Below are 26,790 nucleotides of genomic sequence, written 5' to 3' on the forward strand. Positions count from 1 at the left end.
AGTACGCATAATAACAAGCCAAATAACGATCGAAATATTTAATAAACAATTAGCATATTTTTCGAATTAGATGATAACTATTTCTGTTTAAGCAGGCGACTGCAATTCATCATTTTAGGACAAATTTTCCCCTCTTAGAACGGAGAGATCAATATCACATAAAGTCTACGGTTGTCACGCCTGACATTTAACTATCTTGATTTTAGCGAACCTTGAATACTTATCACGTGAGAGCTGCCAGCACCACAAAATAATGAAATACAAAAATTACTCGGGATTGAGATTGACTTTCAATTTGTTAGCGGTGTTCAAATTTACAAACGGCATCAACGTCGCATAATAACTCCAGGGTTCTCGTTACTTCTTACCCGGACATTAACTACCAGAGTACCACTCGAAAATGAATGTGTCACATTGTCCGAATAATGACTCTATTACCGACATCACGACCAAAGATCAGCAGTAGCACTGATACGCTATTTTGCCGGATAAAACTGGGTCAGGATGACACATACAAGATAAAAATATGTACAGGGTGAACCAGAATTAACTGACCCTTTTAATTTGTTAATAAATAAAAAACTAAGAATGTTATGAAGTTGAAACTTGTTTTATTTAAAAGATAATTTTTATGATAATATTGTATCCTAGTTTTCAGGATACAATAACTGACTAGGATACAATATTACATACAATATTTTAACTAATACATATTATTAATACATAATAAATATTTTAACTAATACAATAATAAAATATTGTAATAGGATACAATATTTTAACTGGGATACAATATTACCATAAAAATTTTCTTATAAATAAAACAAATTTCAACTTCATAACGTTCTTAGTTTTTTATTTGTTAACAAATTAAAAGGGTCAGTTAATTCTGGTTCACACTGTATTACAGCTTGCAAGCTCGCTATGACATAACTCGGCCAACTCTTCTCATACTCTCACGTGACTGTAAAGTCGGATAAGACAATCAGACCAGAAGCTGATTTTGATCAGGTGGCCAAGCAGACCCAGAATAACTTTAAGCCGAGTGTATCGAATTCTTCAAAAGCCTTAGCGGTGCCCAAATTTGGTTAAGAATCATCTTTTTTCTCTGAGAGATGGAACTAAACTCTAAAAAGTCTCTGCAAATTCTGGCTGATTCCGACTTGCATCAATAGAGCGCGGGACTACCAGAATACATACACTTAGAAATGAGTGAGAATTAGTTAAAATAGCGATGCATTTCTTGTACTTGATTGGGTCATTCTGACCCAGTTAGGCCGGGCTAAAGGGCGTATCAGTGCTACGTGGAGAAAACTTGGTCTCTATTTGAAAAATATGACCCATCTAATTTTCTAAATGATATGAAACGCAAGCAAACTAACATACAAGACAAGTAACACGTGACATTGGCGAAATTTCAACGTCATTAGGTGCAATATTTGCCACAAGTCCTAACAATTCCATAATCGGCCTTTTTTGTCTTCGTAACGAACCTCTTCCGTATGAAATTATTTAATTAAAACCCATATAATTAACTGTCCAGTATTAAGTGTGTTGCTGTGATTATCTACAAGAACTGTGCTATAAATTCTGAGATATATTACATTCTCGGGGCTATCGACTCTCAAGGGATATTGGTTAACATTCACTAGGTTAATAAAGCTTTAAGTAAATTTAATGTAAATTGAAACACTACCGTAAAATTATTGCCTTATTAGAAACATGCGTCAAAAAACTAGCAAGGAAATAACTAGCAAGGATTGAATCCTCGAGAACTAATTAATTATTTTATCACACTCCTGACACTCTTGACTCAGATTTACGGCAAAATGTTATGATTCAAGTATTTATGTTTAACTAATTTTAAATTTAAATTGAATAAATCTAATTATTTCATCAAAATAAGGACGCTCAAGACATAAAATTATTATAAAATTATTAATGTTTTTTTAGCACATATTCGCTGACGGTGTTCACTGGGAAAAATAAATGAGTCCCTTTGTTCAAATTAGTTATACACATTCTGCGCGTAGCAATGAGAAGGGGAGCTAAACTGGGTGTGGACAGCGACCACAAGAGCAAAAAGTGCTGCGCTATTCGGACAAAGTGTCACTCATTTCAATGAGTGTTGACGCCGCACATCAGTCAAGCCTTCGACAAACAAAAACGCAGCGCAATCACTGACGCCCAGAAGCGTAAACTGCGAGCCTCGCATGCGTACATGACTCATGTTATTACGTACACAGCCTCGCATGCGTACATGACTCATGTTATTACGTACACAGCCTCGCATGCGTACATGACTCATGTTATTACGTACACACGTACGTATAACGGCCACTGTTTACGTGCACACGGGGGTATGCACAACTGCTACGATATTTTACTATTAAATTAAAATCCGCTAAATTCATCAATACACCTCCCGCTGTCGCTGTTTCATCGTATTTCATATTCACCAGCCTAGTAATGTTTATGTAACTTGTAAGTATTTTTAAATTAGTTTATCCTATCACAACAAACCGATAGCTCAGTACTGTAACACCGTTAAACATGAGGACTTACTGAAGCTCCAACATCTAATTTGTCCACCTAGATTATAATAAATATTACCGAGGCTGCTACATTCAACAGCTGGTCTCTGTAACTATTAACCGAGATATTTCTATACATAGGAAGCATGATTCTAACTTATACATATAATGTTTTCACAATAGTTATAATGATAGCATGTCTCTCAATTATACAAACGATGTTTTCACAATAGTTGCAATGCTAGCATGATTCTCAGTTCACTTCACAATGCTAGCATTACTGTCAACTACAGCAAGTTATAGTGTTTATCCTTACTGTTACATTCAATCCCGGCGTGTCGGTGTTTGCTAAACATCATAACTCTCATCTCTCGCTCGCTTGGCATACAACTGGAAACTCGGACATATGAATATGAATAATTCCGATGAATAATTCTCGGGCATTATTCATATGAATATGAATAATAATATGAATAATAATATGAATATGAATAATTCCGATGTGAGCATCACGCGACGAAGGTTTGCTATTCGCACGCGTCAATATACAATATATTGACGCGATATATAATATATGATGAGTATAATTACTTCACTATATAATGCATTATATTTCAATGCACTAGCTTGCATTGCACGGCAGCACACTTGGTTCGTAAGCTCCTTCCCTCAAATTCGTAGCCTTCATTACTGGTTTCATTCACAGAAATGTGTGAGACTTTGTCTAAATAATGATACACTTATGCCCTTGTGTGGGTCATCTTGTCCCAGTTTTGCGTAGCAAACGAGCGTATCAGTGCTGCCTCTGAAAGTGTGTCTTTACTTGGACAATATTAATCGTCAATTTTACTGAGTGAAGACTGTAGTTAACTGACGTCAGTGGAAGCGTACAGTCTGTCATCGGTCACTACTGCAGTTAACTGACGTCAGTGGAAGCGTACAGTCTGTCATCGGTCACTACTGAAGACAACTGACGTCAGTGGAAGCGTACAGTCTGTCATCGGTCACTACTGAAGACAACTGACGTCAGTGGAAGCGTACAGTCTGTCATCGGTCACTACTGCAGTTAACTGACGTCAGTGGAAGCGTACAGTCTGTCAACGGTCACTACTGCAGTTAACTGACGTCAGTGGAAGCGTACAGTCTGTCATCGGTCACTACTGCAGTTAACTGACGTCAGTGGAAGCGTACAGTCTGTCATCGGTCACTACTGCAGTTAACTGACGTCAGTAGAATTTTTCAGTCAGCTACCGTTCTAATAAAACTTATTTACCTAATTTCTGTAATTATTTCAAAACAAACACGACCACCCAGGCCCTGAATGCGTATACTTTCTTCACGACTATATTTTCACAGAGCCTATTTACGACTATATTTTTACCGAGCCTATACATACGACTATAATTTTACCGAGCCTATATATACGACTATATTTTTACCGAGCCTATACATACGACTATATTTTTACTTTGTGCCATCACGATTGGTGCGTGCGGGGTCGCATTCATTGGAAATAAATTAACGACAATTCTGGTCTTTCCATAGAATACAATAGAAATCCAGAGACAGTTAAATAAATCACTGTTATTGACTATCCGCCACTTTTGTATTTTGCGCCAAGCAGCCAAATGTTGTAGGAAACATACCCGACAATATGCTTCAATGAGTTGACCGGATCTTCAAAAATCTGAGTTCATTGACAATGGGGGGCGTCATTCGTCCGAGGTCATCTTTAAAACTAAATGAAACAGAAATTCAGATATTTTATTTTTCAATAAAATTATACTGTAATTATATCTTTGCAGTTCTTTTTTATTAAGATTTCAAATCAGAAAGTTTCATTGAATCATCCTGTACAATGTACCGATATGGCGCTGGATCACAAAGGTATCTAGATGATCGTTCCTCCGCGATCATTCTGAGTGAATTTTTAAACCCCCATTTCAATATAATTCGTTTCGCAATAAAAAAATATAGGCCGAAGTACTTTTTTAGTAGCTGGCCTCAGGTAATACTTAATAGAGAGGACAGTCTTCACTAGCCTGACTCCATTACAAAATAATTGAGCTCGGTACACGGAAGCTATCATTACTGACAAGGAAGCTTCTTGCCGCACGTTAAAGGCTGAGGAATTCCGAGTCATGCCAAATATTTAGTTTATGACTAGGATTTGGTTTCTGTAGTCTACGAGTTCAACAGCGGTCAACTAATTCCATCAAAAGTAATAGCAAAATTGGGTTGGCATTACTCCATTGCCTGCAGGGCTGCTTCATTTGTTTCCAGGCTAACACGTTATCGTCAATTATTATCACGTTTATCGCAAATTTTTTGTTCATTTGCGATAATTGAAAATCGATCGCCATTGCGGCATTGGATTGGTTTTTTGACCAAGGTCTTTCGACGCACTTTGAATTTTTCATCTCTGACCTCAGGGTGGTAAAAATGTCGTCAAGAACAAATCAGATTGCTATCGCAAAATATTTATAGTGAACATTACGTACACAAGAATTAGTCACATGACTTCGCCATAGCATCGGAGGCGTGTAGTATAGTCAAGTGCAACGAGGGAGGGGAACAAGATCAACTATCACCACCGAAAAGTCACAATTATCATGTGAATGGTTAGAGCCCCGGCTGATGTGATTAATTCCCACTGAATTAAATACCAATAAACATTGTTAAATAGGATGAAGTGATTTTTTACGAAAAAAACACTGAAATCAAATATTGAATAGATTACAAACTGTGAACATTTAAAGGCGTGATACACGAGGAAGGGGGCAAAGCTCCCGAGTCCCGTTCAGAATCGATTCCTCTTTTGTGGAATAAATTCTAGCTTCGGAAAAATTGTCTTTTGCTAAAATAACCGAGTTTTTTAAGCTTCATTCTAAGAAATAACACATAAACTACTTACCTCAGCAGTGCGGGGGTTTGAGAACTCTCATGATTATGATGAGCGCGGCAACACACCCTACACTCAAGAGTCTCAACGACACACTAAATACAACTGCCAGACACTGCCACATCGGCCTGAACTTGAACTGCTGTTGCCATAGAAACGGCAGAGATCGGCCCCACCTGCTCATCTTTTCGACAATTCCGGAATCAGTAATTACATATCCGCATTGAAATTGCAGAGCAACTTTAATTTTCGGTAACGTAAAGTTCTCTGAAAGTTACTTTAATCTGTGTAACATCTGATCTTTTTTGCAACATGGCAAAATGCTAACGTCATAACCAAGTAACTGTTGGCAACATGACGAAATACTAATGTCATAACCCAGTAACTGTTAGGTACATGACGAAATACAAATGTGATAACCTTTTAACCGTTGGTCACATGGCCGGTGAACAATGTAGTGTTACAGCACTTACAAGTTTGACTTATTTGTTTAATTGCAAATCAACGGTCAAAAGTCCCTACCTCGATGAACGATCCAAAAGTGATAATGGTCTGCCATGCAAGGTTAAAAAATACACGTTCTCATTTAATTTCGCTTCTTTTCAAGAATGACAGTTGAGAGATAATTTGAACTAATTGGAGCGAATGGGAGACTATGATACATTTATACCAAGCCAGATAACAAATAGAAAAGAAGAATTTCAAGGCCCTCGTTATGATATAAATGAAGGTCACATAAATTTAAAAAAACAGCAATAAAAGTAAGCTAACAATAAATAAAAAAATATTGAATCTGTGATACCGTTTTGCTTTGTAATCATCGAATATTAGATCAACTAACGAGGGAGCCGATGGTTCAGAAAAATTGCGCCAGTGAAAAAGTCGTACAATTTTATTTAAAAAAAAACATAGCAATATAATCCACAGCGGAACCATAGAACACGGTTAACTAGCTACGCACAGCTACGTACGGTTGCCTGTTCCGTATCCTGGTCCTTCTGAAGCCGACTTTGTTTCGTTTGTTAACAAATTATTCACTAAAAAAATGATTAAATAATCTAAAGTAATGTGCAATCTTGAGTAATTTGTTGATATTGTACTAGCTGTGTCCTTAGTTGACCTCACTGAGATATGAAAAATTATTCATTTATCCTAATCAACAGTGAGCTCATTGGGCCATATAACGGAAAAAGTTCAGAATTATCGCAGCGCTGTAAGTACGGTACACAATAGCTTCCTCAATTGCCTCGTCTATGGGGACATAGAACTTCTTGGACGATAAGATAATATAAATTAATATCCAACGGCAAAGTCCTAACATGGCTATGAAGCAACCTGTCTAGAATAGAAAGACCCTGCGTGTATGTTGACAAAGATCTTACTGATACATAGAAAGAACATAAACAGAGGAATAAACCATGATGTACATAGGAATAAACCATGATGTACATAAGAATAAACCATGATGTACATAGGAATAAACCATGATGTACATAGGAATAAACCATGATGTTTCACTGTAGATGTAGTTGATTTCAAAAGTTCCCCAACCACACGGGGAATAATGAATCACTCGTCCATGGGTACCAGAGCCTTCATGGAGCCAGGCAGGAGGTGTGTGTGCACCATCTGCTCCTTGTTGATGAGATGTGTGGTGCGGTTCACGAGTGCCATGAGGGAATGCAGAGACGCTGCCCAGGAGTTGAGGCGCGCGCTGTGTTCAGGCGGAGTGCCAAAACTGACCACGCCTTCCAGCCTGTCTGTACGAGCGATGATCGTGCCACCTACCACAAGCTGGCATAGAAACTCCTCACACTCCTGCACATGAGATTCAAATTCAATTATCTCTTAAATAATAACATATATTATTAATAGTAACACTAATAGTATTTCATTATTTCTCTAGCTCAATTAAATTTCTAACCAAAAGTTACGATTTGGTTTTCAACACAAGCTGGCATAGAAACTTCTCACACTCCTGCACAAAAGCTTTAAATTAAATTATTTCTTGTAATAATAAAATATATAATTAATAGTAACACTAATAGTATTTCTTTATTTTTTTACTCAATTAAATTTCTAAATCAAAGTTGCGATATGGTGCCGTTCACCACTGGCATATGAACTCACACTCTTGCACAATAAGTGAACACAACGTCGTTACAGATTAATAGCATAACAATTTATAGTTAACTTTTGGCAATTAATTTCCGTATCAGCGTTTCTCCTGAAACGAACTTGCATGTATCAGAGTTTTTGGTAACAGAATCATCAGCTGCAAATTCAATGTAGTAAATGCTAATTCAATATTTTTTTCTGAAAAGGACTGGTAAATGTCCATAATAACATTTTTCCTATTCTCTCTATTTATTTTATCACTGTAATTTTCCATTTATTTCTAAGGTTGATAATAGATCTCTTGAAAAAATTTGGTTCCGTTCTTTTCCCCTGTAGAGAAAAGGTTGGACGAGGCGTAGAAAGAGAGTAAAGGTTGGATGACATCCAACGTCTCGTCCAACAGGTTGGATGAGAACAACGTGACCAATGACAACTTGACTTGCCAAAACTGACCTTGGGCGCCAAATCCAAGAGCTCTGCCATTCTGTCGAGCTTGATCCTTGTGTAGTACTTGGCCATCATGCGGATGTTCTGCACACAAATTAAGGTTAAACTCAATACGTTTGTTAAAAAAATTATTATTAAAGAGGGCATTTACTAGATAACCTACAACAATCAATGATAGAACAGCAATCCAAAAAACAGATAAGCGATGACCGATCATGAACAGGCAGCATTATCAAATGTAAAGTATACTACGTTCTCATAACTGCTGAAGCTCTAGTGAGCTACTAGTGATAAGTGCCCACAAACTGCACAATAAGAGGTGCACAGATGCAAAGAAATTTGTGGAGGAAGCTGACCAGTGGAAATGTGACCAGTGGAAATGTGACCATTGGAAAGCTGACCATTGGAAAGCTGACCATTGGAAAGCTGACCAGTGGAAAGCTGACCAGTGGAAATCTGACCAGTGGAAATCTGACCAGTGGAAAGCTGACCAGTGGAAATATGACCAGTGGAAATCTGACCAATGGAAAGCTGACCAGTGGAAAGCTGACCAGTGGAAATATGACCACTGGAAATCTGACCAGTGGAAAGCTGACCAGTGGAAATCTGACCAGTGGAAATCTGAATATTGGAAAGCTGACCATTTGAAAGCTAGCCAGTGGAAAGCTGACCGGTAGACTGCATCAGACAGTCACATTCCGTTCGTCCACTGTTCACATTGCTTACATTACATCAACAGCGCGCACTTGTGACAGTGAATTGGGTTCATTGTATGATCATTTGCCAGGCCTTTCACCTCTCCTCCATCGTTACGGCTTAGGCAAGACGCCCGACGGTACACATGTCAGAGACCTCAGGCAAGACGCACAACAAGACACAAGGCAGGCACTCACGTACAAGACACAAGCCAGGCACTCACGTACAAGACACAAGCCAGACACTCACGTACAAGACACAAGGCAGGCACTCACGTGTTCCACGACTCTGTTGCGCAGCTGCGTCCACCTCTCGTTGCCCTGGTCGCTGTCTCGACTGAACACGTCGGTAGCGTCAGAGCGAAGCTCCGCCTCGTACACCGAGCACAAGCCTGACCATTTGATGAGCTCCTCCGTCGCAAATAGCTGCAGTAAGTTCCTGCAATACAATGTAAGATGATAGTAATATCTTCCTCTATATTTAAGACTTGTTAGACATACATACAACTAACGTTCATACAATATATACGACTACAAACTTATGCATCCTCACAAGGGTCAAGTAATGCCATTTCCTAAATTTCGGTTTCTTGGATAATTAAATTTAAAAATTATCACACTATCTGATGTCCAACAATAATCAGGGGCAACATTAAGGGCAAAAACAGACTACCTGTAACCAATGGGCTTACTTATAGAGTAGTATTTGGGCCAACATTGGGTCCATCTTGACTCTATGCAAGAGATCATTTTGTTCATTGTCGTAGGGAGCCAAGATCAGGTAGAGCACCACATGCTTTAAAACCTTCAGCTTTTCAGCAGTTTCTTCGGGGCTCAGCTCAGCAGGTTTAGCTTCTTCAACTTTTTGGGCAAACTCAGACTTTTTGGTGGCTTCGGACTTCTTGGGAGGAGACTTCTTTTCATCTTTTGATGAATCTTTTTTTGAGTCTGAAGATTCACTGTCATCAATACCAGACTTGTCAGAGGTATTGTAGATGGCGAGGTAATGGCGGCAGATGCTCAGGAAGCTTCCCTCGTGACTATCAAGCTCAATCATCAGTCTGTATTGAACAGATTAGATTGAAATTAGTCTCATTTCCGGGATTTAATGCAATGATAATGTTTGATTTGAGCTAAACAAAACATATATATTGAACGTTAACCAAAGAATAGTAATGAAGTTGAAAAGTATTATGTGAAAATAATAATATAACACCTAATAATATCATGCTAAACAAACTGTAGCATGATATTATAAGGACAATCATCAGCTTTGCACCGTAGGAATTTTACAGTCATTAATAATATCAATAAAATGTTACCCTTATGAACAAAGATTTTAATTCCATCAATATTAGATGCACCGTGCATCATAACTGAATAACGTAATCTAATTGTAGATTATATTAATTTATCACAACAGGAAAAATGATTTACAATGCCTACACTCATTATCAGAATCTATTGAGGATCACAGCAAAAGAATAATATTGTTACAATAGGAAATCTTAACCTGTAGAACTTGAGTTTGAGGTCGTTGACTTTGCCGGAATCAAAGAACTTGATAGTAACTTTCTTGCTGATGATTTGTGTGCGGACATAATCTTTACGGGCCAAACACAGCCGCATTTGTTCGAGGATCATCTCCACCTGCAGGCAATAGGAATGAGATTGACAGTTCATCACAAGATTAACAGTTCATCACAAGATTAACTGCTTATGTGGGAATAAAATCTAAATTAAACTCGCGTTGCAATATTTAAGAACTGACTGGTTAATAAAAGCAATAAATATAATTTGTCAATTTTTGTTTGTTTATTTGCAAGTGTAGGAAGAAATATATTCCTGCAAATATAAAGATCAAGTTATATGATTCTAATCAGGTTGGGATATTACCTGGAAATTATAATTTTAATGCTGGAATTCTGATGACAGGGAGAAATGTATTCAAATTTATGAATTCCAATATGATTTCTACTTTAGTAAGTAAAACTTTTATTCGGAAATATAAAGTTCACTTTTCCCTCAAACTTCAAATGAGGAGTTAAACTCAATATTATGTGCTGCCTGTGGATTTGATTGAGTCTCTGTTTAATTAAGACAACTTAGTTCCAAAGTTGTCAACAAAATTCAGGATAATAGTTTTTATAAAAAACAAAATTCTCAAATTACAAAGATTATCTGTAAAGGGGAACTTAGAGCTAACCTGCTAATATAAAATGAATAAAACTATGATATATATTTTGATTATCAACAAGTGTTTTTCCAGCCCAAAACTAACATTTATTATAATAGCTGTGCTTACACAATATTTTTATTTGACAAACTATACCTTTTCCTTTTTCTCCATGCTACCAAAGGTCTCAACAGGCATCTCCTGCATGGCTGACGCTGCTGCCTCAAGGTCTCCGTCTGCCTCCTTCAGCAGCGCCAGCTTGTGAGTCAGTCTCGCTCTCTCAACTTCAACATAAATCTTACCAGCAGTCACCGTTCTGAATAAAGTTCAAATTATTACAGATTTTTGCATTGAGAAATACATATTTGATGGCGAATAAATTTAAAAAAAGCAAGAAATATTGGTATTTTACTGCAATTTAGTATATTCAAGTTTTATTTCTCAATTATAATTATTTAATCATTTTTGTTCTTGCCTGTCACTGAATACAAGAATTATTATAATGATACTGTTACAAGGAGGTCCCTTGGCAACAAGATTGGCTGCTGGCAAGACAGATATACAGGGCTTTTAAACAATATTTGGATGATGGTCTTCACTTCTGCTAAAACCTTCCCAAACTATGTCCTCAAGTAAGCATTTGTATTTCTTGGCATTAAGTTAAGGGGACAATTGCAACAAGAGAGAAACAAAAGGGATACAAATGAGAAACAAGATGGCAAAAAAAATGAGGCATGGGGATCCAGTCAATTTCAGACTTTTATAAATCAATTTGCCAGTATGAAAATGCAAATATATATTCCAGTATGTAAATGCAAGAATACCACTATATAAACCTAATGAGTGCACTTCATCCATAAGTCTCACACTTCAAGCAATTTGTACAAGCGCAACTATGTGTTATATCTCTACTTCAATTGCAGTCTTCCCCCCTTTGCACCTCATGATTACTAATAAGGACCCTCAATAGGAATCTTTTACTTCTTTCCAAGGGACAGAAAATGTGGATGTCTTGAACAATATCAACAATATCACATAAACAGCACAGATAAAAATCATAATAAAGTTATATAATTTCATAGCCATCAATAGGACCAGAAACATTAAAAAAATAAGTTCCAACATCTCTATCTGCTTTAAAATTATCCAGCCTCTTGATTCCCCTGGATTAAAAAAATTGAAATAATAATAACTAGCCAAATAAGCAAGAGACCTAAATTACAAATAGACAATTAAATGTACAAACAGACCTGAGAGTGTCCATGAGTTTGAGCTTTGTATCCTTGTCTGGAGCTTGATCCACATATTCACAGCACCTCTGCACCATCTTTGTGACAGCCATCTTGATCTGCGACCTCTTCTTGGTAAGTATGACAATATTTTCATTGAGCAAATCCCACTTGCCAGCCTTGAAACAAATCTCAACAATGGCCACAAGGACTCGACTTGTGGAGTGAGCATCACCGCCCTGCAATCAAGTGCAATCATTTTAGAAAAAACTTAGGTTAGTCATGTCAGGGTTTATGGAAAGAATATGATGGTCAACTAATTGATAAATTAATCCTATCCTATAACAACTTGCTTAGGAGAAGATTTTGAAAATGATTGCTGAGAAGTTGAAGCATTTGCAGGGTATTATAAAACAAATATATCCTCACAGTTCTTGTCTGCTTCTCAAGTCCCATCAGGGACTCTACAGCCTCAGCAACGTTGCCCTCTTCAGCCATCCTGTAGGCTACAGGGATTTTCTCATCACATGTAGTCGAGTAGTCAACCTCCATCTTGACGAGGCGACCTCCATCCACAACGATGCTTTCTCCTTTCTTGGGCACATCTTCTGCCTTCTCTTTTTTATCTGATGCAGCTGTCATTCTAAAGATTCACAATAATATTTATCTGAAATTAAAAAAATGAATTAATGAATCAATGGGCCAAATGAAGACTTCAAAAATGATAGCAATTACATACCAACAAACAGCAATAAGGGACTGTTTTGAGCATTTTTCATTAATAACTTCTTACCATGAAACATTTCATAAACAAGTTTAAGCTCATTTTAAGAATCTGTGCAAGGGCTATTGTATGGCATCTCCAAAAATTTCCATATGCTATTTTGAGGTGCCAGACGCAAAATAAAAGCCTCCCAAATTACAGCTTGGAATGTTGCAATAAGGGACACTTTAAATAAAACTTAATTTAAACGTTTGAAGCATGCAGAGTGTACTCATCTATTACTAACAGTACCTACTCTGAAGTCTTCCTCTTCCTTTGTGGATGATGTAGATGTAAAATAAATGAAATTTTCTGTAATTTTTACTTGTTTTTCCTTTCTTGATATCATAGTGCAATTCTATAGGTGATATAAAAGAACCTGGTCTTATGATTTTGAACGAATTAAGGCTTCTTTACAGATTGATGGGTGCCTCACCACACGACATAGGTATCTACTAACACGTTGCCAAACAAAAGCTGGTGCAACACTGAAGTTTAGGGACAGGGTAGTCATGGCAGCAGCTGCGGCAGCTGGCATTGTTTGAATTTTTTATTCTGCATTTGAATTTGAAAGCCCCAGTTTCAAGTCCTTAGGAGCCTAAATTTCAGCCTAAAACCTATTAAAAATGTACATTTCTGCATGGATTTTAATGCTGTTAACATTGAGAAACTTCAAAGTGTCTCTCATGCAAGAAATACATGGTTAAAAAATTTCAATTTTGATAAAACTGACTCACTCCAAAAGCTAGGGTTCCAAAACCTAGATCACTCATTATAATATTATGATTCATATCACTCAGTAATTTCAAGTGTTGTTCATTTCTGAATTAAAATTAATTTAGACAGTATTTCTTGCACAAGAGAAACTTTGTAGTTTCTAAATGTCAACAGCATTAAAATTTATGCAGAAATGTACATTTTTAATACCGTCAACCGGGGCTACTTGGGACAGATTTGATCGTTTTTTTGTTAATAACTGTTAATAACTTCTTATGATGAAACATTTCATAAACAAATTTAAGCTCATTTTATAGCTCTTTGCCAGGGCTATCAAATGGCATTGTCAAAAAAATTCCATATGCTATTCCTAAGGTGCCAGACGCAAAATAAAGATTGTCCCGAGTAGCCCCGTCGGTCGGGGCTACTCGGGACAATGGGAATAAAACTTCATTTCAAAACATTTGAAGCATGCAGAGCGTACTCATCCATTACTAACAGTACTCTGAAGTCCTCCTCTTTCATTGTAGAGGATGTAGAGGTAGAATAAATAACATTTTCTGTGATTTTTACTTGTTTTTCCTTTATTGATATGATATTACCATAAACATTAATTACCGTCAACTGGGGTGACTTTGGCCTCCTTTTTGATTCATGCTGGGGTCGTAAACGCGGGGTCGTAAACGCCGGGGTCAGAAACGCTGGGGTCAGAAACGCCAGGGTTGTAAACCAGGTCATAAACGCCGGAGTGACTTTGGCCATTGTTTATGACCGTTTATGACCCCGCTTTGGCCATCATTATGAACGCGGCCGAATCCCCCAGTTGACGGTACCCTATTGTTGATGGGATATTACTGTATTATTGATGTGATATTACCGTATCCATGAACATGCCATTGAGCATTTACAACAACCTTGTTCACTGCAAGCTTCATATCGCAGCCTTATAGCATTTTTTTCTGTATCTGTAAGCATACAGGACGGCTTGTAATTTGTGTGACGATAAGTGAACTTTTTTCGCTCAGCGAGGTAAATGTAATCAATATTCTTTGTTTTTAATCAATTTGTTCTTAACTGGAGCCTTTGCTAACTGAGGTTCTACCGTAAATGCGTTTTTGGGGGTGTCACTAATAGCCCCGGGGGGGTGTCCCGAGTAGCCCCGCCGTGCGGAAATGGCTGCCATTTCTTTTTGGAATGAGATAGGCAAATTCTGTCAATTACGTTTTCAAGCCGACACCTGGGTGGAACTTTTATGTAAGTAAAATTTTTTAATACGGCGAATATTTTTTTTGCTACATACCTTAGCAGTTGTAACTTTACAAAATATAGTTTTTCACAATTTTTTTCAGGAATTTTTCAAAGCAAGTAAATGTAGTATTTTTCGACTTCCTTTATACTACATAGATAGGAAAGATGTTGACGTTTACGCCACTATTTTTAGTTTTGCAATATTCCAATTAGTTTCGCTACTACAACAGTTTTACGTGTCGGAGGCCTGTCCCGAGTAGCCCCGCTTGTCCCGAGTAGCTCCGGTTGATGGTATGTTTTAGGTTGAAATTTAGGCTCCTAAGGACTTGACACTGAGCCTTTTAATTTCAAATTAAAAATTCTCAACCAATCAAGCTGCTGCACTGGCTGCTGCCAAAGCTAGCTAAATCCATCCCATTTTCACCAAGGATGCCAATACATGTTACTGTACCACTTAAAAATCCATACTCAAGCACACACAAACCTCTGTTGATACTTGTAAAATAATATATAATGCATACAATTTCCACTAGATATCAGCTATGATGCTATCCAATTAGCCAAGTCATAAAATAGTTATCAAGTACACAATCATGTATCCCAAAGCCAAATCTAGGCTTGTGTTAAGGAACAGGCTAGCATCTTCCAATGAAATAAATTGCAAATGTTGCTGTAATCAACAAGTTAAAAATTATTTTCAAAACTAAATACGATAATTAATCAAGAGTTGTGTTCAAAATAGGTGAAGTTGTTTTTGATGGAAAATACAACTTGATATATACTGTTAAGTTTCATCTTTATTTCAAGAAATGAAGTCATCATGAATTAATTTACGACTTGCCTGCTAAATTGTAGATCAAAGTAATGCATATCTTCTCCATGCCAGGGTTGGTGATTTTTTTTATTTAAAAAAAAAAAAATCAAAAAAATAAAAAATCTATGATTTTTTTTTATTTTTTCATGATTTTTTTTATTTATTTGATTTTTTTTTATTTTTTCAGCTTTTTTGTCTTTTTTGAGGTGTTATTTTTTATGTTGCAATTAGCCTACTAACAATAACAGTATATGGATCATAATGGATGGCTAAAAAGGGCACTTATTGCCTTCAATAATGGCCAACAGGCCAAGGTGGTGTTTCCCACTTAGGGATTTTTGGGTAAACAATTATTGATAAGTCTATTCATTAGCTTTGTAAAGTTTGTATGAAGCAAGGTAATGGGCTGAATATTGACCATTTAACTTGCTTCAATATACAAAAACACTTCAGGAATGCAGATCTCCTAAACATTGAAGAGTCACATAACAGATATAGGTAGCTGATAGCACAGTGCACAGCACTATCAATAGATCTACTAGTTTTATGTCCTATAGATCTACCAGACTCTACCTTCTATACACACCAACTAGTAGTGACTGAGTGACTGACTGCACTGTTCCTATTTAATTCAGACCAATAAACCAATACTAAACATAAAGTGAACGATAACCAAACAAACCTCATACGACTTGAAACGAGACTTAAGTTATGAGAAAATCTAATACTATTAGAAATAAACATGTGCACAATTCAAATATTTTATATCCATTCACTGCATTTAATTATTTTATATATAGTCTTATAATCGTAATTGTTTTGTTTCTAGTTTTAAATTCACATATTTAAAGATTGAAATTAAATATTTTAATTAGAATACTCATATTAGGGTGGAAAATATTTCTAGTTGCCTAAAAGGTCAATACAATCTCAACCTCTCAATATATAGGGTGGAGCAGAACCGATTGAGCAGTTTTGAAGTAAAATAAAAGAGTAATGGAGGTACATAAAGAAGAAAGTTAATTTTCCTAGAGGTTAGCATAACATACCGTTTAGAATACGTATGTTTTGAAAACAATATCTGGAAGATGGGGCTGTTAGCTGCAACACACTGTTGGAGTTGTTCTCAGAAGAGGAAGTAACCATGACAGTGAATTCTGATTGCTATGCTGCAATGTTGCAAAATTTCTTGCAGCCCATGATGGAAAACATTGTTGAAAATGATGCATTGAGAGACCTGTGGTTCAAGCAGGATGGGGCTACAGCCCACACAGCCCAAATGTCACTCAACGTTTTTAAACTCATGTTTCCCGGACGTCTGGTGTCTCTGAGGGGTGATTTGCAGTGGCCTGCAAGGTCACCTGATTTGAGCATTTGCAATTTCTTTCTTTGGAGTCATCTAAAAGAAAGGGTGTTCAGAAGTTGCCCTCACACCCTACCACAGCTAAAGGGACGGATTCTTGCAGAGGTTATGGCCATGCCTCGCCATATGTGCGAACGTGCTGAAGGAAACTTATAAGAACGACTCAAACAGTGTGTTGCAGCTAACAGACACCATCTTCTTGATATTGTTTTCAAAACACAAGTATTTTAAATGGTATGTTATGCTAATCTTAAGGAAAATAAACTTTCTTCTTTATGTACCTCCATTACTATTATTTCGCCTCAAAACTGTTCAATCAGTTCTGCCCCACCCTGTATAAGCTAGCTAACACATTCAAATAGTATATTGTAATCAATATATAACAAATAGTCAAATAGTTAAAGACTACTTATAGCCTTATAAAAAATTAGCTAAGCTGCTAGCTACGTACAATGTATTGCACACTTGATGCCTCTGTACCAAAAACATTCAATTTATTGGAACCTAATACACACTAAACGCAACAAGTTTATATACCAATTTGTCATTCATAGTACATTTATACTAAACCATGAATAACAATACCTCAATATAAATTAAAGACTGCCACTCAATATTTTTAAATATATGAAAAAATAAAAAAAAAATAAAAAAAATCATGATTTTTTATAAAAAAATCAAGTGATTTAATCACATGATTTAATCATTTTGATTTAATCATTGCCAACCCTGCTCCATGCTGACATGCAGTTCTATATGGTTCTGGCAGCAAGTTTTCATGATCTTGATGCGTCTGTGGCAAAAAATTTTGCACTCATGCATTTTACTATCAACACTGTATTACCAGCATTGTTATTACTGTAAAATGGGGTAACATTGACCACTTTTTTTTTCAAAATGATGCCATTTTTTACTAGATAAATTAAACTTAAATTGAACATGCAAAATACAGGTCTATACTCTAGCTTTACTCACCATAAATTGCTGGCTCCTGTCTCTCATAGTTTTGATGTAATTTCAAAAAAAGTGGTGGTCTTTGTTACCCCAGCTCTTGGAGTTTCTTTGACCGGGTGGTAAAATCAATTTTATTTTTTGGTAAAATAACTCCAAATAACTCCAGGTTGTGGTGCATTGTAGTAAAACTCTTCTAGTTACATATGCAAAAGACAAATTTTAGGAAAGTGTCATAGTTTGCAAATGGGGGGCGCCACCCTCAAATGGGCAAAATTTGACCATCTAATGGCAGCCGTGATGGGGTAACATTGACCGGTTTGGAAATTAAGTTAAAATTACCATATATAAGACTCTGTAGAGTCTGAAACATAAAGAAAAAAACATTAATAGGTGTATCAAACATAAAATATGTTATATTGGTACCGATGGTAATTTTAACTTAATTTCCAAGCCGGTCAATGTTACCCCGTCATGGCTGCCATTAGGTGGTCAAAGTTACCCCATTGGGGGGCGGCACCCCCCATTTGCAAACTATGACACTTTTCTAAAATTTGTCTTTTGCATATGACAAAATTTTTCTATGTTGAATCGTTTTTGAGTTTTGGGGGTTTTTGTTAAAAAAACGAAAAGTGGTCAAAGTTACCCCGCCGGTCAAAGTAACCCCATTTTACGGTACCAAAATTGTTACTACCAGCATTGTTACTACCAACACCATTACTACCAGCATCATTATTATCAGCATCGTTACTACCAGCACTCCAGGATGCTTGTCCTTGCCCACAAAGTTGGTGTAGAAAACCATGGGAGCGAGTGAGCTTGTTGGTAGTTTTAATGCCAAAGGAATCGGGAAACTCAAAACTGTTGCTCCTTTGTATACGGATCACTCTTTCTTGTACTTGAATTTTTTATTAATGTAGGATAAACACTTAAATTTCCAATTTAATAGTAAATGTACCAGTCTGTCATTTCAATTGTCTCCCTGACCTGTTATTGCCGTGACATAATGCCCAAGACGATACAGTTGCAATCTGACTAAATTAAAGCAATTGCCATTCAATAATAAAATGAAACACCATATCAATATTGAAAACATATCAGAGTCCAGCTCCATCATCAGTTTGAAAAATCTAAAAACTGTCAAACTGATAATGGAGCTGGACTATGAAATGTGTTCAATATTGACATGGTGAATTAACTTGGCATTTTTTGTGTTATTAAATTCCTTAATGTTAATATAAGTTATTTATCTCCTGGGTCATTCCACGTCAAATTGAAAAAAGTTTCCACCATCATGGTCTCTGATTTTTTTCAAATTTTAACTTTAGCACTAGTGAAGTGCTTAATCAAGTTTTCCAAAATATTAGGCCTCTAGCTGCTGAAATAGTTGCTGATCTAGACCCCTTGTCCAAAGGGTAGCCAGTCTGTGTGTGCGCAACTTTGAACAAAATGCAGTCTTTTGGGTCTAGTTAAATTGAATCTAATTTATAATATGGCTAGTACAATGTGAACCTGTACAGTTTTTTGTGGTGATTCTGACAAAATTACTTTAAACATAACTGATGCAAAATTCAGCCAAACAAGTCGACTCAATATGTACCTCAAAATTTGTCATGACTCAATGCAACAAATTTTGACTAATATTTAGACCAACAATTTCCTTGCAGATCAAGAAATGGACTTCAACTTTTGAACAAGCTTTATGCTTGTGCTGAACATAATACAGCCGTATTTTCAGCTTCCTAGACCCTATAGCCGTCCTGCAGGATCTCTTCAAATTTGCCAGTGTCTGCGCAAATGGTAGAATTTACCAAAGTTCAAAGACAGTTACTAAAAAATAGTCAGCCCGAGTCTGCTCATGAATAGTATCATCTAAAAGAGAAAATCTTGCTCTAAAAGACTGATTTATTCTTTTTTTGCTATGCAACCATTATGTACCATCAACCGGGGCTACTCAACGTTTTTCATTCATAACTTCTTACCATGAAACATTTCATAAACAAGTTTAGGCTCATTTCAAAGCTCTTTGCAATGCTATCACATGGCTTCTCCAAAAAATCCATATGCTATTTGTAAGGTGCCAGAAGCAAAAAAAGAGTGTGGAATAAAACTTCATTTTAAAACATTTGAAGCATGCTGAGCGTACTCATCCATTACTAACAGTACTCTGAAGTCCTCCTCTTTCATTGTAGATGATGTAGAGGTAGAATAAATGACATTTTCTGTGATTTTTACTTGTTTTTCCTTCATTGATATATTACCATATACATTAATTACCATATTATTGATGCAATATTACCGTATCCATGAACATGCAATTGAGCATTCACAACAACCTTGTCCACTGCAAGCTTCATATCAGCAGCCTTATAGCATTTTTTCTATATCTGTAAGCTTACAGGACAGCTTGTAATGTCACACCATTTTAATTGGGTTAAGTGAATTTACTATAAAAAAAAGATCGTGAAAAACATACATGAAACAGAAAGGAATGTTTTAGTGACAACCATCATATGTTTTGGAGAAATAAATCATAGTTTAGGTCAATTACTTATTTTTTTCTTAACTGGAGCCTTTGCTACCTGAGGTTCTACTGTAGATGCGTATTTGGGGGTGTCCCGAATAGCCCCAGGGGGGTGTCCTGAGTAGCCCCGCCGTGCGGAAATGGCCGCCATTTTTTTTTTTAGTTATGTAAATTCTGCAAATAAAGTTTTCATGCTGATGCTTGTCTGCCACTTTTTTCTAAGTGAAAAAAAAAATAATTTTTTTACTAGAGTACAGACCTTAGCAGAAGTAACTTTTCAAAATATTGTTTTTCACTATTTTTTTTTCAGGAATTTTTCAAAGCTAGTAAGGGTAGTATTTTTGAACTTCCTTTACACTACATAGATAGGAAAAATGTTGACGTTTACACCACTATATTTAGTTTTGCAATATTCCAATTAGTTTTGCTACTAAAACAGTTTTATGCCGTGTTGGAGGACATTTTCTGAGTTACCCTGCCCGTCCCGAGTAGACCCGGTTGACGGTAATGTAGGTTTCAGTGGGTACAAAAGTACCTTGAATTATTTATTGCTAATTTTGTGCATTAGGTACATGTCTATGCTTCAAATTAATCATAGAAGTTGTATTCCCATATTTCAGAACAAGTTAAATTTATCACTTGAGATGATAATTTTCAAGTAAAACGTTAAAAGTTGTCACGTGAATTCTTCATTACACACATGAGAACTACTGGTAGGTACCATCATGAGAGGAAAGAAAAACATAATACAAAAAGTAATTAATAATATAGAATGAATTATATTTGTTGATATTCAATAATAATAAGTATTAATTATTTGTATTAATTATTAATGGGTGCAACTGCTAGATATGAATGCTATAACTTAACTTAAAGGCAGAATTGGATGGAATAAATTTCAGTTTCATGGTCTTGGCACCATAATTGAGCTTAAAAATATGAAATTAAATATAATACACAAATAAAATTTACTAGTAATAATAATATTATTAATTTTTATTAATATCAATTCTTAACCAATTATAATAAATATTAGTAAATATTGATATTGATAATAATATTAAATACTGATCATCATCATGATCATGTCACATCTCATCTCATGTCTTGTCTCATCTCATGTCTTTTGCCTCATCTTATATCTTGTCTCATCTAATGTCTTGTCTCATCTCATGTCTCGTCTCATCTCATGTCTCATCTCATCTCATGTCTTGTCTTGTGTCTCATCTCATCTCATGTCTCATCTCATGTCTTGTCTCATCTCATGTCTTGTCTCATCTCATGTCTTGTCTCATCTCATGTCTTGTCTCATCTCATGTCTCGTNGTCGTCTGAGGAGTACAGTTTATTCTGGACGATCACATCCTCGAACACGGTAAGTCGGTGTCCCTCGCCTTGAGAGCGCCAGCCAGTACTCGCCGATGTCTCAAGGCTATTGGAGTTCCAAGGAAATAGTTTAGCCTTTTATCTACGGCGATATTAATTACCTAGTCACAAAAGTCTCTAAGTAAGAGTCTCGGAAGTCTCGTCAGTTCATAAATCGTTAAAATGTAGCAATAAAGGGTTTGACCGTTAGAAAGCTAATGTTACGTCAGGTCTAATTAATGAACCGACTCAATTGAACAATGATAAATGAGGATAAATCTCGATACGCTGAAATAAATACCTATTGATACATGAAAACGCAAGAGAAATGAGGGTACAGGCATTTATCATGTACAGAAAAAGACAACTGAAATGTATAAATTAGGTCTACACCGCAGGTATAAACCAATTAGAATAGGTAAAGAAGATTCCGTTCCCTCGTCTTAGGATTCGATGAAAAGTTCATGAAATCCAATTTTGATTATTTATGTTACTAGAAGTGATTATGAGGTCTGAATTTATTATGACCTCTATATATTCTGTCTCTTATACACATCTAGATGTGTATAAGAGACAGCATAAAAGATAACACCTCAAAAATACAAAAAAGCTGAAAAAATCAAAAAAATCAAATAAATAAAAAAATCATGAAAAAATAAAAAAAATCATTGATTTTTGATTTTTTTGATTTTTTTTTTAAAATCAAAAAAATCGCCAACCCTGATTTTGTAATACGATATCACATTTTATTTTTAACACAAAATGGCACCCTTTGTGAATGCCCGCTAATTAAGTAAACTACGCTGATTTATTGAAAAATGAGATGGCATTGTCATAATTAAAGTTTTTTTTGTTCGCTTCCAAGCATGAGCCGGTCGAATAATGGTTTTGGTCAGACGGGACTTGCAGAACTAAATGTCTTCCGCGGGTTCTAACGAAAACTGCTGGTCTGAGGTCCGCCATTTTACTTGGTTTGTTGTGATTTGTACGTTGTTTGTGCACATACCTATTTCAAAGTAAAGTATCATGGATACCAGGTAGCCTACCATCATCATACTTGAGAAATTGGTTTAAATCTTGAGTTATTGAGGAAATTAAAAATGAACTGAATCCAAAAAAGCTCTGGTTTGCCACCCACAATGTCAATGTATGGTGCTGCATCAAATTTGTGAGCATAGTTGAAAGAATGCTCATCCATGCGCCTTGGGAAGAAACCCCCTAGAATTAAATATCATAAATAAAGTAGGCATTCTATTTTTCATTTACTGCATCTGAAATTTGAATCTTGATAATCTTAAAATTTCATGTTCAAGATGATGCCACAACCTCAACGTACCATCAAACAGGGTGAAAAGGGATGGGCAGGGTAAATAGGGACACGCTTCCCACATTTCTTAGAAATGTTGTAGCAGCTAAACTAATCAAAATATTGCAAAACTAAAAATAGTGGCGTAAACTTCAACATTTTTACTACGTATCTATTATGTATAAAGCTAGTCAAGAAATCAAACATTTACTATCTCTAAAAAATTGCTGAAAAAAAGTGTGAAAAGTGTGATGAAAAGTGTGATTTGGAAAAGTATCATCAACCGGCGCTACTCGGGACAGTTTTGAGTGTTTTTTTTTTTTTTTTGTTAATAACTGTTAATAACTTCTTATGATGAAACATTCCATAAATAAGTTTAGGCTCATTTTATAGCTCTTTGTCAGGGCTATGGAATGGCATGGTCAAAAAAACTCCATATGCTATTCGTAAGGTGCCAGAAGCAAAAAAAAGAGTGTCCTGAGTAGCCCCGTCGAACGGGGCTACTGGGGACACTTGGAATAAACTTCATTTTAAAATATTTGAAGAATGCAGAGTGTACTCATCCATTACTAACAGTACTCTGAAGTCCTCCTCTTTCATTGTAGATGATGTAGAGGGAGAATAAATGACATTTTCTGTGATTTTTACTAGTTTTTCCTTTATTGATATGATATAACCATAAACATTAATTACCATCAACTGGGGTGACTTCCACCACATTTTTGATTTTGTTTTGCAAACAAAAACGGGGTCATAAACGCTGGGGTCATAAACGCCAGGGTTGTAAACGAGGTCATAAACGCCAGAGTGACTTTGGCCATTGTTTATGACCCCACTTTGACCATCATTATGAACAGGGCAGAATCCCCCCATTGATGGGATATTACTGTATTATTAGGGTGGTCCTCAAAAAACTTTTTTTCTTGAAAATGAGTTCCAACCTCAAAAACGGGTTCCTCCAGAGGCCTAAATAATATGCCTAAAATATTTTTCAAATCAGTTAATATTTAGAGGTCGCTCAATGGTGTCAAAGTTTTACCCTTATGGCTCAGGGTCATTGACCCTTCTTCTTCATGTAGACCCCCCCACATACCCTTCTTCTGACCTTTATGGCTCAGGGTCAGGGGCTTCTACATCACGCTCTGATTTCCTTATGGAGAGTTCTTAATGTGTAGAAATTTCGAAACTCCTACTGAGCACTCTCACAAAACTCCAGAAACTCCCACTGGGCCTGAAACCCTCAATAGTGCGCCCGTTGTTCCTCCCATGACCGCCTGGAATGCTGCGCTGATGATAAGTTCATTTATGTTCCTGGTGTTTGATGCCGTTCTATCAAAAAACCACCAGCACACGATCCTCAATCCCCAACTCCCGCAGAAGCGCAACAACGGCATTGCTCCGCACCCTCCACGTACCGTTGGCGAGCTTGGGAACACCGAGGAGTTGTACGGCTCCTTTCCCGCTGACCAAGACAGGTAGATGGTCCACATGCTTCTTGTTCGTGAGGTCCTGCATTAGCTTTTCTTCCCAATGCACCACCACTGTCTCGCTCATCTTCAAGTCCGCCTTAAGCTGTGAGGCATACATGACTTGGTGCTTTTGCCAATATCGGCGAAGTGAGGAGCAGTTGATTGTTAACATCTTCTGGTTTGTGGCCAAAGCCTTGAGCTCTTTGGTAAGAAGGAACACGGCTCCTCTATCGCTCACCTTGGTTTGGTCAAGGGAAGCTGCCAAGCCTGGCGCAATCACGTTCTTTGCCCTCATCGGTGGACTAATGCTTGTCCCAACAACTCTCTGTTCTTGTTGCATATGGAATTCCTCCTCCTCCGCTTTAGCGCTGCATGACGTGGAGGACGAGTTGCCTGGGTCTATGGCAGTAGAAGCTGACGTTGGCAGCTGCTGTGCCCAATGACAGCGATCATCATGCCCTTACCACCATTTACAGTTCCGCTCTTCCTTACAGGCAAGTTTGGCATCAATACCTCCCATGTATCCCAGGCAGCCAGGTTGCCGCTGAGCGAGAAGGAAGGCAATGTCTTCCTCAATTTTCATGATCGAGGGCGCATGCTTGTGGGCCACGTTGAAGACCCTCCAGTTCCTCCTTGAAGACGGACTCCTTGGTCAGTTGGTCTGGGCCTCGGATTCCCTTGTGACAATTATTCTTGACTTGATGGTATTCTTGCTTGATCTTTTCCAGCTTTGTTAAAATGTTATCCGGACGCATCGTTGGAATCCTTGCACGTTCACAGAACTGGAGGACTTCAAAGATGACATCCTTGAAGGCGTCAGCGTAAGTAGCACCATTGCTATGCTGGAAGTGGACAACGGCCAGAACTTCCTAGCACGAAGGAAGCTTTGCTCCCATCAACGAGGGAGGAGATGCTGAATATCCCCCCTTTGCACGTGTGACAGTCGCCATTGCCTATCTCAACCTTCAACAATCCATGGATGAACACAACTGACTGACTGTCAGAGGTACGCACTGCACAACGCACTCTGAAATTGAATCAAGTCATTCAGGGTGGGACTGGACAATAAATTACTGTTCAAGCATGTTCAGACCCGTTTATTTGTTCACTCTACGGACCCAATGACCCTGAGCCATAGGGGATTATGGGTGAAACTTTGACACCATTGCGGCATTGAATGACCTCTATATATTAACCAATTTGAAAAAAATATTTTGATGATATCATTTAGGCATTTAGACAAACCCATTTTCAAAGTAAAAAGTTTTTTGAGGACCACCCTAGGTACTGTATTATTGATGTGATATTACCGTATATCGGCGTAGCTATATGCCATTTGAATGAGTTCAGACTTCAGGCATAAGCCATAAAGTAACCTATGAACTTTAAGTAAATATTAAGCATTAAGTTAACTGGTACTGTAGTACTCACTAGTCAGTGTGCACTGTGCATAGACTATAGACTCTTTGACCTTTGAGTGTGTCATTGGTCAACTCAATTGAATTGTGAAATTGAACGGGTTTGACAACTTGACAAGCATGGTGGCAGGGAATTATTGTGAGTACTTATGCGTTTGCAAGAGCATCGCCCGGTCCGGCTCAGCGGGGGGGGGAGTTCAAAATGACATAAGAACAGGTTCTTTTGAATAACCTATGGATTGCCACCATGTTGACAAGTGTTACTGTTAGCTACAAAACCAATTTAGACTTTAGAGAACTTTTTCACCTCACTGCTGCTAGTCAATTGCAAAACTGCCTGAAGTGATTAATTTAAACGGTTAAATCATACTTACTCAGAATAAGAACGCACACGAAAGCCTAGAGGCCGATTTTCAACCTTAACTTTTTAAGATTTTAATGTCAAACACACACTCACTGTCACAGCTTCACGGATTCATACAATGATATGAAAACATACGGAAAACTTCTTCTCTGATTAGGTTACTCCGATCAGGAAATCGGACCAAACAAGTGATATTTGATCAGGATTTGTAAGTGAAGTTTGACAGGGTTAAATCTCTGATGTTTAATCAAGGGTAAGTGCAAGCTCTATTTTCAAGCTTTAAGTGGAATTTCAACAATTTTCTACAAATATCAACAGTGTTTCATTATGAATTCATTAATTGTGAATTTATATGTAGAAGACCTTTAATGGGCATACATAGTCATAA

At 37.0% G+C, this 26,790-nt stretch overlaps 2 protein-coding genes across 3 annotated transcripts in view; both read right to left on the reverse strand.

Moving 5' to 3' along the window:
* LOC108666863 overlaps positions 1–5,519 on the reverse strand; it is a 109,945-nt gene extending 104,426 nt beyond the window's left edge. The window contains exon 1 of the mRNA XM_047880891.1: positions 5,449–5,519. The gene's annotated coding sequence lies outside the window, so the exon portion shown is untranslated. The remainder of the gene's footprint in view (positions 1–5,448) is intronic.
* A 499-nt stretch (positions 5,520–6,018) lies between these two features.
* LOC108666888 (26S proteasome non-ATPase regulatory subunit 12) lies at positions 6,019–26,527 on the reverse strand. Of its 2 annotated transcripts, none has more exons than XM_047880888.1 (9): positions 26,413–26,527; positions 12,531–12,744; positions 12,123–12,340; positions 11,029–11,188; positions 10,210–10,346; positions 9,389–9,757; positions 8,973–9,135; positions 8,008–8,085; positions 6,019–7,254 (listed from the first exon to the last, which is right to left on the reverse strand). In XM_047880888.1, exons 2-9 carry the CDS (start codon positions 12,741–12,743, stop codon positions 7,006–7,008), a joined length of 1,587 nt encoding a protein of 528 aa, XP_047736844.1. In that variant the 5' UTR covers position 12,744; positions 26,413–26,527; the 3' UTR covers positions 6,019–7,005. The 2 variants fall into 2 exon arrangements, with proteins under 2 accessions (XP_047736844.1, XP_018009329.1); XM_018153840.2 differs by having other exon boundaries at positions 12,531–12,768.
* Positions 26,528–26,790: the final 263 nt, after the last annotated feature.

The sequence above is a fragment of the Hyalella azteca genome, unplaced genomic scaffold (genome assembly GCF_000764305.2).
Source record: "Hyalella azteca isolate HAZT.00-mixed unplaced genomic scaffold, Hazt_2.0.2 contig6532, whole genome shotgun sequence".
NCBI classification, from domain to species: Eukaryota; Metazoa; Arthropoda; class Malacostraca; order Amphipoda; family Hyalellidae; genus Hyalella; species Hyalella azteca.

Coding starts and splice junctions, on each gene's coding strand:
- LOC108666888 (XM_047880888.1), bottom strand. CDS start 12,743: ATGACAGCTGCATCAGATAAAAAAGAGAAGGCAGAAGATGTGCCCAAG. Junction 9,758..10,209: donor CTCAAACTCAAGTTCTACAG/GTTAAGATTTCC, acceptor TGTTCAATACAG/ACTGATGATTGAGCTTGATA. Junction 7,255..8,007: donor TCTTGGATTTGGCGCCCAAG/GTCAGTTTTGGC, acceptor TCTCATGTGCAG/GAGTGTGAGGAGTTTCTATG.